At 53.3% G+C, this 14,548-nt stretch overlaps 1 protein-coding gene across 2 annotated transcripts in view; it reads right to left on the bottom strand.

Annotated features, from left to right (window-relative positions):
• CHST11 (carbohydrate sulfotransferase 11) overlaps nt 1-11,443 on the bottom strand; it is a 232,430-nt gene extending 220,987 nt beyond the window's left edge. The window contains exon 1 of one of the 2 annotated variants that reach the window (XM_008144734.3): nt 10,814-11,443. In XM_008144734.3, coding sequence (XP_008142956.1) covers nt 10,814-10,931 — 118 coding nt within the window. In that variant the 5' untranslated portion in view covers nt 10,932-11,443. The remainder of the gene's footprint in view (nt 1-10,813) is intronic. The other variant, XM_008144735.3, reaches the window with a different exon arrangement.
• Nucleotides 11,444-14,548: the final 3,105 nt, after the last annotated feature.

Raw genomic sequence — 14,548 nt, 5'->3', positions numbered from 1 at the left:
CCCATATTATTTATCTAAAGCCAACTCGGACTCCCCAGTGCTAGGACCAGCCCCGGTTAATACCGGACTTTCGCTCAAAGCTGACGATGACGGGTCTGACAATCACCAATTCCATTCATGCCAAGTCTAGATCTGGGGTTCCAGTCGAGTGGACATGCTCCCTGCCACCCAGACACCTAGGAAGGAGACACCGGGCCTTCCATTGCGCTTACTGTAAAAAAACGAACTCATGTTAAAAACCGGAAGTGAGCCCAGCCGGTGTGGCTCAGTGGTTGAGTGTTGACCTATGCTCATGGTCAGGGCACATGCCTGGGTTGCGGGCTCCGTCCCCAGTGGGGGTTGTGCAGGAGGCAGCTGATCAATGATTCTCTCTCATCATTGATGTTTATCTCTCTCTCTCCCTCTCCTTTCCTCTCTGAAATCAATAAACATATATTTTTTAAAAAGGAATTAATATTGCTCTAGCCGGTTTGGCTCAGCAGATAAGAGTGTCAACCTGTGGACTGAAGGGTCCCAGGTTTGATTCCGGTCAAGGGCACGTACCCGGGTTGCAGGCTCGATCCCGTTGGGGGCATGCAGGAGGCAGCCGATCAATGATTCTCTCTCTCATTGATGTTTCTATCTCTCCCTCTCCCTTCCTCTCTGAAATCAATAAAAATATTTTTTTAAAAAGGAATTAATGTTAAATACGAATTGATACAAACACCCCCACCTAACCCACCATATCAAGTTACAAGCCATCTATGAAACTTGTGAAAAAGGAGCTGGAAGGCCACACTTACAGGGACTCTGGTGGCCGCCTCAATAATCCCACGGCTCTGAGCACATTTCAAAGGATCCCCATTTACAACTGAATCATAAACAGGCTTACAGGCTACATTATCTACTTCCACCTAAAGTAATCCTCACAAAATGGAATGGGGATTTAAGGAGATCCCAGCCAGGAAACCGGGGTTGGGAGATAATACTCACACACACACAAGAAAATGACATCCCTCTCTCCCCAAAGCACCGTGTGCCACATGGCAAGGTAAGAAGGATGATAGCGTCAGAGCTGACACGGAGTCAGCCCACAGAACTATCCAGACGAGAATCAATGTGTGGATTTACAATCACTTACTGACAGAAAGTTAGACATACCCTTATCCTAGACACTTAGTTCCTGGTAGCAACATGCAGAAATTATCTAGAAACAAAGTATGCTGAGGATGACGGCTCGAGTGTGTTTCACCAACGGGGTGTGGTGAGAACTGCGGATGTTTCATCACCCATTCCTCCCCCTCCTATACGGTAAGGCCTTCCCCTACCGCAGAGGTTGGTCGTGTAAAAGCCATATTTCCCAGGCTGCCTTGAAGCCAGGTTTTTGGATGTGAATATGGTTCCACCAAAACAGAAGCACTCACTCACGATCCAGGAAGCATGAGCGAGAGGCCGGCTCCCTGCCTTCTGGGTTGTTTGCTGCTGGCAAAGGTGGTGATGGGGACATGAGGGTTTTTGGCTACAGCATAACAGGGCCCGCTCTCCCGTTTTCTGGGTATCGACAGGCAGCTGCAGGGGGTGAATGTCCCAATTCTGAAATGAGGATTTCTGATGTGTCATCAATTTGTTCTTGAACTCGGAAGTTCCAGGGGACAGTCTCAGAGGTAGCAGAACCCCTGGTGGGCCAGTTTTGAGCAGCCATACCAATACATGTGTGATTCTAAATTATTATATACTAGTGGCCCGGTGCATGAAATTCATGCACAGGGGTTGGGGGGTGTTCCTCAGCCCGGCCTGCACCTTCTCCAATCTGGGACCCCTCGAAGGATGTCCTACTGCCGGTTTACAGGGATCGTGCCTAAACCAGCAGTCGGACATCCCTCTCACAATCCAGGACGGCTGGCTCCAGCTGCTCACCTGCCTGCCTGCCTGCCTGATTGCCCCTAACCACTCTGCCTGCCGGCCTGCTCGCCCCCAACTGCCCTCTGCCGCCAGCCTGCTCGCCCCCAAATGCCCCCCTGCCAGCCTGATCACCCCCAACTGCCCCCCTGCTGGCCTGCTCGCCTCCACCTTCCCTCCCCACTGGCCTGCTCACCCCCAACTGCCCCCCTGCTGGCCTGCTCACTCCAAACTGCCCCCCCACTGTCCTGATCACCTCTAACTGACCCCCACTGATGGCGTGCTCACCCCCAACTGGCCCCCCTGCTGGTCTGCTTACCCCCAATGGCCCCTGCCGTCCCATCCTGGCCTGATCATAACCCCCCCCGCCACCTCGACCCAAGGTCCCAGCCCCTCCTTTTTTTCTTTTTCTTTTTTATTTTTTTCAGCACCTCCTTGAATGGAGGCCAAGGATGGCTGGAAGCAAGTATCTAGGATTTATTTATCTTCTATAATTGAAACTTTGTAGCCTTGAGCAGAGACCAGGGCCGGCCAGGGCGGGAAGCTTGGCTTCCTCCATTGCCGGGGCAACCCTAGCCTCCTGCTTGCTCCAGCTCTGTGGCTGGCTGCCATCTTGGTTGGGTTAATTTGCATACTTTCTCCTGATTGACTGGTGGGCGTGGCTTGTGGGTATAACGGAGTGATTGTTAATTTGCATGTTTCTCTTTTATTAGTGTAGATACTACGATTAACTGCAACTCATTCCTGAAGGCCCAGCGAGATCCCTGCACCTCCAGACCCTCCCACCAATTCTATAAGCACCAGAGTCTCTGCATGAAATACTTTCCTGCTTTAAATGCCTAGACCAGGTGTCCTCAAACTACAGCCCGCGGGCCACATGCGGGTGTTTTTGCCGTTTTGTTTTTTTTTACTTCAAAATAAGATATGTGCAGTGTGCATAGGAATTTGTTCATAGTTTTTTTTAAATTATAGTCCGGCCCTCCAACGGTCTGAGGGACAGTGAACTGGCCTCCTGTTTAAAAAGTTTGAGGACCCCTGGCCTGAGTCCTGACTGACTCCAAGCGGACCAGGAGCAAAGAGGTCAGGGGACGAGTGGGATCAACCACGCAAGCAGCAGTTTGGATATGAGAGGTCAGCCTGGCTCTGTGCATATTGGTGACATGGGGACAGGAGGGAAGAGGTGTCTCTGAAAACCACTTACACGACTGTGGTCCCATCTATAATAATAAAAGCGTAATATGCTAATTAGATCGGACATCCTTCCAGACAACCTTCCGGACGAAGCCAGGGCTGCGAGGGAACCTCAGGTCCCGGGTGTCAGAGGGAAGCCGGTGCCGGTAGCCAGGGGAAGGAAGGCCTACTCTTGCACGAATTTCGTGCATCGGGCCTCTAGTAAGATTATAATGGAACTGAAAAATTCCTACGGCCCAGTGACATGACAGTATTGTAACACTGTAGTGCAATGCCTTACACCCCTGTCTGTCTGTGTATAAAAGTGTAGCATGTGCAATGATGTCCGATACATAATACTTGATATTAAACCACTATGATACTGGTTTACATATTTATTGTACTATACTTATTATTATTATTATTATTATTATTCTAGAGTGTGCTCTTTCCACTTATAAAGCAAAAAAGTTTTGCTATAGAACAGCATGCTGTGCTACACCAGCAGCCGCTTCCTATGTCTCGTTTCTACTGTGTCTCTGGACTGCATCATTTTCTTGCTTGCTTTAATCTTGTGTTGCTTTATAGATTCAGTGCGGCCTGAAATGTGCACACTCTGAAGTCTGCAGCAGGGCACAGGAATGCCTTAGGCCCTGTGCATTCCCTCCCCACTCACTCACCGGTTCAGCCCGAGCAGCTGCCAGTCCTGCCAGCTCCATGCATGGCAGGTGCCCTGTACAGGCGAACCATCTTTCTCTTCTATAACCGTGTTTTTCCTGCACCTTCTCTACGTTTACATGTGTTTGGATACACAAATACTTACCATTATGTTGCAGTTGCCCACAGTATTCAGTACAGGAACAGGCTATACAGGCTTGTAGGCTAGGAGCAATAGGCTAGACTACTGTAGACCATACAGCCAAGTGGCCAGTATGCTATCCCACCTAGGTTTGTGTTAGTGCCCTCTGTGAGGTTCGCACAGGATGAAATGGCCTGGAGACACAGTTCTCAGAACATATCCGTCCTTACGGGCTCGACAGCGCATGACTGCATTTACTCTCTAAATGCCTCTGAAACACCTCTGGGCCCAGCTCAGAGGCAGAACCTCCCCCCTGCTGAATCCGAAAGGACAAAGCACAAGTGAACAAACAACCACAACACATTTTTAAAGGGCGGGAAAGGACCTAAAATCCACCCTGCGATCCTTTCCCCAAGAAATGTCCCCGTCCGCCTCCACTTGGACTTCCAGGCTCAAGCCCCAAGTTAAAGAGCTTCCCCTCCCTCCCCAGTCTCTTACCAACCTCCTCAGCTCCTCAGAGAGACGCTAACTGCAGGCCCTGAGGCTCTGAAAACAGCTGCCGATTTCCAGGTCAGGCTGAGCAGAAAAGCCTTAACAGCGGCCTGGCCTGGCCTGCGGAGGGCAAAGGTGGGCAAAGCGGAGAGGAAGCAGGGGGCCATGGCCTACCCTACCGGGTCCTTCCTGGGTCGGAGCCTGCGGTCTTGCGGGAGTGCCTTCCCCCGCCTTCCCACAATTACGGGAAGTGCGTCAGGACCCACACAGGTGCCGCTCGGCGTGCCACGGAAGGAGACACACCTGCCCACCAGAGGACAGCAGTGCTGAGACGCCACAGTGACAACACGGCCAGGTCTCGTGAGCACGAACACGAGAAAACGAGTGTCTTACAGTAACTCACGGGGTTCGGAAGTGGGGGACCCCCACGCTAGGACCCATGTCTTCCGCTCCCAAATCACTGGTGCATTCCATCTCTGCATTTGTACTGGGTGCCTACGTAAGTCAGGGCGACTGCCGACGTTTTTAGTGATGAATGCCTTTCCCAGCTCCAGCTCCGTGGAACATTTTCTCCAGTCTCTTTTCCTGATTTGCACAGGACTGCTTTACAACGGAGCAGAGGGCTAGTCTAACGCGGGGCGGGGTTGGGATTTAATTGGCGACCACTTCATCACGTGCACTCAGCTCAAAGGCACAAGCAGCTGTCCTGGCTGGTTTGGCTCAGTGGATAGAGCGACGGCCTGCGGACTGAAGGGTCCCGGTTTCGATTCCGGTCAAGGGCACATGCCTGGGTTTCGGGCTGAATCCCCAGTGGAGGGGCGGGGAGGGGGTGCAGGAAGCAGCCGATCAATGATTCTCTCTCATCATTGATGTTTCTATCTCTCTCTTCCTCTTTGAAATCAATAAAAACATATATTTGCAAAAAAAAAAAAAAGTGCAAGCAGCTTCCACCCCTGTCCCATGCCCCTCCTGCCAGTGTCCCTGCTCTAACTCCGTCAGAGCTTCCCATCCCAAACTCAGTCAAGGCCAAGGCCAAGGCCAAGGCCCAGGCCCAGACAGTCTCTTTCCAGCTCATAACCTGTGGCTGCTCCCTCCCTCAGAGCTGCTGGCCATGCACGTTCCCACCTCAGGGACCCAGCTGGTGCTGCTCTCCGCCCGGGACGTTCTTCCTGGGACGGACACCTGGCCGCTTCTTCGCCTCCTTCACGTCTCCAATGTCACCTGATCAGTGGCATTCCCTAATCACCTCTATGGCACTGCAATCCCTGCCTCTCACCCCCCTCGCCCATCTTCTCCGCTTCGTTCCTCTCTCTTCACACCTCTGACAGGCCACACATTTTTATTTCTGCATTTGCTCCGAGTCTGGCTACCCCACTAGCATGTAAGTTCCTTGAGGACAGAAATGAAAGTGTGTGTTGTATCCCCAGTGCCTAGAACAATATCTGGCACCAAGCAGAAGAGAGAGGCAGAGAGACGGAGAGAACAACTCTGCTCTCGGTTCTGACGAGCCCTCTTTGATCTAAGATGCGTCAAATTACAAATTCCAGGAATTTCTGATGGACCCATCAGATTGTCCAATAATCCCATCCAAGAATCTCATCGGCAGATCTGCCTCTGGCATCCCCTGTGATAAAGATGAGGTCTCAACAACTCAACTGAGGAAAAACCTACAAAGAGAAAATGAGTCAGCATAACAACTTCCGGTCTATTCTCAGAATCTGAACTTACGAGCGGCCTGCAGGCTAGGACTTTCAAGGGAGCCCTTTTCACTTACCCTCCCCAGAGTAAGAGGTCTGTCCTTTTGCTGGATTTAAGAAGGGAAAGGGTGGTGCCTTTGATTTCCTGTTTCTAAAAGGCTGTGCTAATAGGGCTGGTACCAAACAAAACGACGTTTCAGCCAGATAAACATAAACAGGAGCCGCCTCGGCTGAGGATGGTTTCCCTGGCCCCGTGCCCCCAAGAAACCCGCCAACCACCCTTTCTCCGGGGCCTGATCACCACTTCTACCTCGGGAGGCAATGGAGGAGGACTCCTCGGCAATGGCTGGAGCTGTCTCGGGAAATTGCCCAAGTGCATCTGCCTTATCTGAATGCAGCTGTGACCACGCCCCACTGAGGCGCAAACACTTAAAACTGCCAAGGGGCCACCCCACACTGGAAACGGCTCATCCGTCGGTTACGTAACGCTGTTTCGGGGTTCATAACGGTCTCCTGGTTAGACCTTTTCAAAGGAAGTCGCAGATAGAGAAGATGAGAACAGCCCCTGCAACTCCAAGACTCATTTCATGAATAAGGTTCTTTAGTTCAAATTTAAATGTGTATAGCAAAAGAAAAAGAATATTAGACTGATATCTAGCAAAGGAGGTGGGGGGAGGGGAGAGGTATGTGCAAGTCTATAAATTGGAAAGGCTGTGGTTAAATTTTCGGTCTTTGAACCTAATAGTCACCATAATGGTGTATTTGTATCCAATGGGGTACAAAATGCATGATGTGACCGCAACTAGTTTTTAAATATTATATATATATTTTTTCCATAATATATAGAAAAAAGTACCAGTTGCCCGGGGGTGCTGGAATAAGGAAGGATTGTTTCTCTTCTGTACTTCCTAAGTTTTCTAAAATGAGCACATATTGTTTGTAAGTAGATTAAAGTTGCAAGTGCAAAAGTGTTTGAAATCTCATCAAGCGAAACTACAAAGGGGTAACTCAAGAAGTCTTTAAATAAAGAGTACAGCCTTTCAATACATTCACCCAAAGCAACCCCAGGCGACAGTGAAAGTAAACATGTTGCAAAAGGGAAGAAGGGTTGCAATGAGAGGAACGGAACAAAGCGAAGGGCTTTCTCCTCTGCAGGCGGCTATGAACAGGGGCCTTCACACAAAAGCTCGGACCTTGGGAGGAACACAAAAGGAAGGTGCCCTGAGGAGCTGGGCACTGGGCACTGGGCAGGCAGGCAGCCTGGGGGCCCTCAGCTCTGCCTGGCACCACGCAGCTCCCTTAGAGACCAGAAAGGCAGGGATGCGTCCACACCGGATAGAGCCAGACGGACGGACCAGGCCTGCTTGGCAAGGCTTGACACGCATCCCTGAACACCGGAGAAGCCAGGCTTCTAGAGGTTAGCCGCTCCATGCATTCATCCAGCACATGTTTTATTGAGAACCTACTATGTGTTGACATCAGGAGTCGGATGGGGTCTAAAACCTGGGCCCTGCCCGAAAAGATATTCCTAACAAAGACCGTTGACTCCGAGCGTCAGAGATTTAGAGAAAACTAACTACCCTACTGACCGACAAGGACCACTTCTGCTGACCTTCCAACCAAATTAAAGCTCAAACACTCAAGTGTACAAATGACTCAAGTTCATGAAAGACAATGGAACCCAGATCAAATGCAGAGTAAGGGACACCCCCCACCACCACCACCACCACCACCACCACCGAGCTCGAGCTGTCTCCTTTTACTCTTTCTCTCCCACCTCATACGCTCCAGGTATTCTCAGCCACCAAGGAAATCTCATGTCACTTAGAATACTATTTTCCTATCTCAGATACCGGTACTCGGAACTCCTGCCAGAGGGCTCCAAATTTTTAGCAACACAATCTGTGCCACGCTGTGCCTCCTGCCTCTTGCAGGGTGATCTGGAGAGACTAAAGCGGAAGCGCCAGGGGAAAAGGATCGGTTATCGTTGCCCTAAATCCTGCAGGGAAGCAAAAGATCAGCTGACTTTCCAAGAAAATCAAAGCGGTAGGTCAAAGATTTAGCATCCAAAATAAGGGAGACTTTTTAGTCGAGCTAGCCACAGTTCTTTTCTACATTCCATAGGATGTACTGAACGTAGCGTTTGCTATGGACTGGGGAAGAAAATATCAGGACAGCACACTCATATACGTGAGAATAACAAACAAATGCCGTTTCTTAGGAGGAAATGGAACCAGGAAGGGAAGCAAAGGCTGAGAGCAGAGGGTCAAGGACCGAGGACCTTGAAAGGAGAGCCTTAAGAGAGCATCCTCCCTCCCGCTGGTCCCGAAGGCCCAGACCAGGGGTCCTCAAACTTTTTAAACAGGGGGCCAGTTCACTGCCCCTCAGACCGTTGGAGGGCCGGACTATAGTTTAAAAAAAAACTATGAACAAATTCCTATGCACACTGCACATATCTTATTTTGAAGTAAAAAAAAAAACAAAACGGCAAAAACACCCGCATGTGGCCCGCGGGCCGTAGTTGGAGGACGCCTGGCCCAGACTGGCAAGGGCTGATGCCACTTTCCAGTCGGCTTCCGGTTCTTCACTAGAGCTGGAAACGTTAGCCAAGTGCCCGTTACAAGCTGGAAGTTTCTTCCTGGTATCTCTGGCTAGGAAGTTACTTCCTAATTCTCACGCAGGAAAATTATAAAAGCCCAGGCAGCAGGGAAACCATGGGTGATAAGTGGTAGTAATATTATTACTATGTCACTGGACAGCTAACAGGTACAGAGAAGTTAAAGGGCATTCTTGCTCGAGGCTGGCATTTCTCCCTGTTCCAGGCATTTCTGCAGAGAATTACCTGGCATGTCAGTCCTGGCAAAACTTTAAGTGGCCTAAAACACATCTCCAGGGTCTGGAGCAAAGCATTCAGTCCTTTGTTTAAATTGTTTGAGCCTCAGTGTCTGTGCACACCGCCCAGTCCTCCAGCCCTCGGGGTGGAGCCCGGCCTGGCCTCCGGGATGCCGCTTGTCTGTCTGATCCTGCCCCTGCAACCGCCGCCGCCGCCGGACTGCGGGCAATCCAAAAGCAGGTCCATTTTTAAATTCCCTTAGAAGTTTCACAACCACCAGTTTGGGTGAGCTGACAAACCCTGCTGCTGTCCTTTGCCGACAGGAAACTAAAAATACCCAACGGCAGACAAAAGCCATCTTTTCCAAGGCTGGCTCGCTCAGATGTCCTGAGGTTACAAGGGATGGTGTCAGACCATGTCCCCTGGCAGCGTGGCGGCCTTAACAACTGCTCCTCCTGCGGGGCGAGGGGCCATTCTGTCCCCGCGCTGCTGTCAAGGAGCCTGGCAGTCCGCAGCCTGCCTATCTGATGGAAAGAACAGCTTGATTCCTCTGCCATCGACCCAAACGCAGGCTAGGTGAATCCGGGGCTGCTGAAAGTGTTAGATACATGCAGAATGGAGAAGACGGAGGCAAAAATAAAAAAAAGAAGAAGAAGCAATCCCGTTTCCCTGGAAGGAAACGTGTTTCCAGCTCCCTCCTCCTTAAAATTATAAAAGCAAATTCCTGCTGCGACTATGCTGAGGAAGACAACTCACAGGCGTAAAACATGGATTTCAGAGGCAGCGCTGGGAGCGGGGCACCCTTGGTGGGGCGGGGAGACCAGTTACCCCGGAAGCCTGCTCTGAACAAGGTTCTTTCTACCTGTTGGGCTTCAGGGGCGAGCTGGGGACCCCGGGCCGCCGCTCTCCAGGGCGCCCGACCCTCCCAGGTCCCAAACTTTCCCTCGCGCCCTTCGGAAGGGGGAGCCTTGGCTCTCCCCCTCCAGATTTCAGAGGTGAAAGCACCTAAGCCCCCGGGGTCTGGGAGGAGGGAACTCATCCCCACGCGGCCCTGGGCCTCCAGGTGCTCGGAGCCCAGGAAGCGGGGGGGACGCAACCTGATGGTCAGCCCAGGTCCCAGCAGAAGTTTCCTCCAAAACTGCGGTGGCCAAGCTGTGACCCAGGAGCGCCGGGTTCCCGGGCGCAGGGTGGGGATTGGGGCGCGCGAGGCTGGGGCAGGGGGCAGGAAGCAGGGGGCAGGAGACAGGGGGCACGGCAGCTGGAGCAGGCCCAACGGAACCAGCCGCAAGGTCAATGCGGATCCGGACCCCGGGGGCAAACAGCCAGCGCCAGGCCCCTTCCCCTGCCTGGCGGAGGGGCAGCGCCGGGCACCCCACCTCTCCCCACACCTGCTCGGCGCGGCGCCCAGCCCCGGACACGTGGAGCCCAGCCCCGGGCTCCGGGGCTCGCGGCAGGGACTCTCGACCTCGCCCGAGCCGGCACCCTGCGCCCCTGGCACCCCCGCCAGGAAGGGGCAGCGTGCCCGGGCGTAGCGCGGCCGGCTCCCGGCGCCTCTTTCATCCTCCGACTTCGGCCGGAATGGGGAGGAAGTTTCGTTTTCTTCCAACCGACACCCCCGCTCCCCAGCAGCTTCCCACAGCCTCTACCTTTCCCAGCTACCTCGCAGACGGACAGACAGGAGACACAAAGAGAAAAAAAAAAAACTGCCGCCCCTCCTGGTCCCATCCTCCAGCCCGGAGCCGGGAGGAAGCCGAGGAGGGAGCAGCCCTTCCCTCCGCCTTCCCATCCCGACGCGGTGGCCCCGGCCGAACCGGGCAGCCAGGGGCCCCGAGGTGGCCGAGGGAGAGGAGGTGAGGGTGGAAGAGGCAGAGAAGCCAGGCGGAGCGGCCGAGAGCGCGAGAGAGAAGAAAATATCCAACAAAACCACGCTAACGCGCCCCCTACCTGGGTGCAACATACTTTGGAAATAGAAGATGACCAGGATAAAGGATCCCAAGCAAGTGGCCAGCACCATCCGGCAAATTCTGTTCATCCTCATCACTTCCAGCAGCGCCGGCTTCATGGCTTTGTCCTGCCTGCGGGGACCGGGGTGTCCGGGAGGCGCGCCCGGGGCGCAGGAGCGGGGACCCCGCTGCGCGGAGTGGAGCCCGGGAGGCGCAGGGCAGGGCTGGGGAGGCTCGAGAAGAGGCTCGGGCTGGTTCTGCGGCCGCTCTCGGAGCCCCTAGCCCCGGGCTGGGGAGTGGAAGACGCCGGAGTTGCTCTGGAAGTGCCAAGATGCGTGGACCCGCCGCCGGCTGCGCGCTCGGATCCTCCCGCTCCTCCTCGTCTCACCGCCGCCGCCTCCGCTCCCGCCGGCGGCCGCCGCTGCCTCCTCGCGGGCCGGGCGGCTCGGGTGCGAGCGGTGATGGTGGTGCTGCCGCCGCTGCCGCTGCCGCTGCCGCTGCCGCTGCGCTGGCCGCTGTGGCTGTCGGACCGGCACCCTCCCTCCTCTCCAAAGCCTACTTCATTGCGCTCCAATGATCTATATATTCCGGGGCTGGGTTTTACCAAATGCAACTCGCAGCCCCCGGCGAGGGGAGGGCGCCCGCGGAGAGCCGGGCGGGAGGGAGGGCCCCGAGCGCAGGGGCGGAGCGTCGGGGTCCCCCCGCCCCTGCCCGGGACTTGGTCGCGTCCAGCTGTTTCCCGGGGAGTGCGGAGTGCGCGCCGCGCTCCCGCAGGGTCCCAAAAGCCCTCAGTCCCCGGCCGGCTGGGCCGCGGGCTGGAGCTTGTGTCAGCGTTTCCATGACAAAACCCGGAGGAAAAAAATACGCATAAAATCGCCTCGGTGCTGCCACCCACTCGTGCCGGCGTCTGCACAGAGAAGTGGCGGGAGCCGGTGGGGCCCCGGGAGCGTGCAGGGGTCTAATGGGATGCGATGACTTAAAATCCCAGGACAGAGGAGGTAGCCGGGAACTTGTCCCTGCCCCCCAGGGAGCGAGTACCCTTTCCCGACTCCCAGAACCGGGTGGTTTCACGTTTTTTGTTTTTGTTTTTGTTTTTGTTTTCTTTCAAACGACAGCCCAGCTTGAGCGAAGTTTTGGAAAGGGGTTACAGAGGCTGACTTCAGGTCAAGGTTAGGGAAGCTGCACCACCCGCGGGGGTCAGGCGATGGCTGAGCTTTCCCGGGGTGTATGCAGAGCCTCTGACACCCACCCCCTCCACAGGGCAAGGGGGGGGCTGTGGATTTTAAAGCTCTGGCTTCCTGAGTCTCACTCAGCCTCGTGGGTGTATGTGAGTGTGAGGATGCCCGGCGAAGTCCCTCTCCTCCAAATCCAAGCACAGCTGGGAAGACCAAGCCTGGCTGAGTACCCCAAGGTAAATGGAGAGATGGGGTTGCTTTCTTATACGGTGTGAAGTGATTTAAGATGCCCCATTCCATGCCTTTCGATTCTTTCGCAATCAATAAAGTGGATGCAGGCAAATACTGTGATCACCGGCTCCCCAACCCAGCCCACCTATCTACCGCCCGGAACCCAGGACCTTGCTCTTCCGCCCTTTGGGGTTTCTGCAAGCAGACTCAGGCACTGCCCTGTCCTTCTATGTTCCTTATAAATGTACGCAGTATTTTTTTTTTAAAGTTCAAGCATTATTTAAATTCTAACAATAATATATACCAGGAAAAGTATTATTGTAAAGACTCTGACTTTTGTGCCGTGTTATCAAGTCGTTTACTACTATAGCTTAATGATGAAACAAGATAATGTGTCTTTCCATGCTTCTCCCATAATAGGCATTTGACGGATACTGATTGAGTCTGAATGTAATGGGCCTCGTCCTCTCAAAACATCAGAGACACAACTCGCAAACAGACACAGGCTGCAGACGCCACTGCTGTAACCTCAGTTCCCTTTCCCCCCCCCCCACCCCCCCCCCGCAACCCCCGCCCCAAGTCTTCCTCCAGCAGGCACAATGTGGGGGGACACAGCGCAGTCAGCAGCCTTGCCTTTGATTACAGAAGACAATCAATTACAGCACAATATTTATGTAGCTGGTGTGTACTGTGTCCATGGGTGCTCACATGTGAATGCGTTGCTTGCTAAAGGCATCCTAGCTCCGTGGTCGGCAAACTGCGGCTCGTGAGCCACATGCGGCTCTTTGGCCCCTTGAGTGTGGCTCTTCCACAAAATACCACGGCCCTGGGCGAGTCTATTTTGAAAAAGTGGCGTTAGAAGAAGTTTAAGTTTAAAAAATTTGGCTCTCCAAAGAAATTTCAGTCGTTGTACTGTTGATATTCGGCTCTGCTGGCTAATGAGTTTGCCGACCACTGGCCCTAGCTGAACAAGTTCCAGCACAAAGTCATTCTCCAGTGATTACCCTTAACTCCTGCTTTTACTTAATGCGGTGGGGGGAGCAGCTGTGTGAAGGGGTTTGCTCACTCAACGGGTCCCTCACCTTCTAGGGCAGAGAGCACACTGTACCTGTACAAAGGCCTGGGCAGGCATGAAGCAGTCTGGGAAGTCACAGGGCCCAGTGAAAGGTCAGATGTCAAATCCTGGTGGGTCATGGAGGGGTCAAGGTGGCCCACGTGGTGAGGAAGGATGGTGAGCCAGGCCCAGCATTCCACAATCAGGATCTGGCCTAAACATACAGTGAGGGGTAAGGATCTGACTGGTAAGCTACCACCTCTTCCAAGAAGCCTGCCCTGATTTCTCACCTGAAGTGGCCTCTTCCCTCCTCTGTGCTCTGAGCACTAGATCTGTACCTACTAGGCTGAGTTTCGTTCATTTCTGTGTCTCTGTGATGCTCAGCATGGCAGCTGGCACTAGCAGTTACAAATAAGTCAGAGATGGAAAGGTGGTGCCTTCTTGGGCTAGAAACTTCAACTAGTTGTTCTCTATACATTAGGGTTGAGGGAAAAGTAGAGTCACTGCTTCCTTTCCATTAGTATCCTAACAAAACTTGGTTACAACTTTTGTGCATGCTACATGATAAATACTGGTCCTATAAAGGACAGTGTTGACTGATAAAATCGTGGGAAAGGGAGATTTGATCTTCTGAACTTGGAGGAGAGGGAAACAGAAGTTTGCCTCTCAAATCAAGCTTTTTGTCTTCCCAGTGTAACAGTCAGATGGGCTGGTTTTGCTGCAGTAACAAACAGGCCCTAACTTCAGTGGCTTACAGCAACCTGGGCTCCTAGGTCACCCCACCACATGTCTGCGGGACCCGCAGAGGGGCCGTACACGTGGCACAATTCAGAGATCCAGCCCAGGAAGCGCGTGCCACTCTGTCCATCATTGATCAGCCAGAGCCACTCACACACTGCTCCACGCCACGCCCAGGCCAGGCCGTCAGAGAGCCCAAAGTATGTGGGGCCCCGTCTTCCTGGCTGCAACTGCGTAGTCCCTTGTTGGATCTTCTTTTCCCTCATTTTTCTAAGTTCCGTTTTGCCCCAAGAGCGTCTGCAGATAGTCACCGTTGCCCACTGTGGGACTTGGCTTCACCTTTTGGTTGGTCATTAGGCATGAACCTTCCTCTCCAAATTCGATGACATGCAAATGAAACTGGGGCCTGTCTGTGTCAAAGCGGGGTATGGCCCCGAAAAAACACGCTGAGGGAAAGACCTACGTATATGGATCTCAGATCATTCATAAGGAGAGGAAGTCGTGGATGCCAAACCCAAATTCCGGCTCGTGTGTGCCT

The sequence above is a fragment of the Eptesicus fuscus genome, chromosome 7 (assembly GCF_027574615.1).
Source record: "Eptesicus fuscus isolate TK198812 chromosome 7, DD_ASM_mEF_20220401, whole genome shotgun sequence".
NCBI classification, from domain to species: Eukaryota; Metazoa; Chordata; class Mammalia; order Chiroptera; family Vespertilionidae; genus Eptesicus; species Eptesicus fuscus.
Note: the sequence above shows the minus strand (reverse complement) of the source record. Positions and strands in the feature narration are given on the sequence as shown.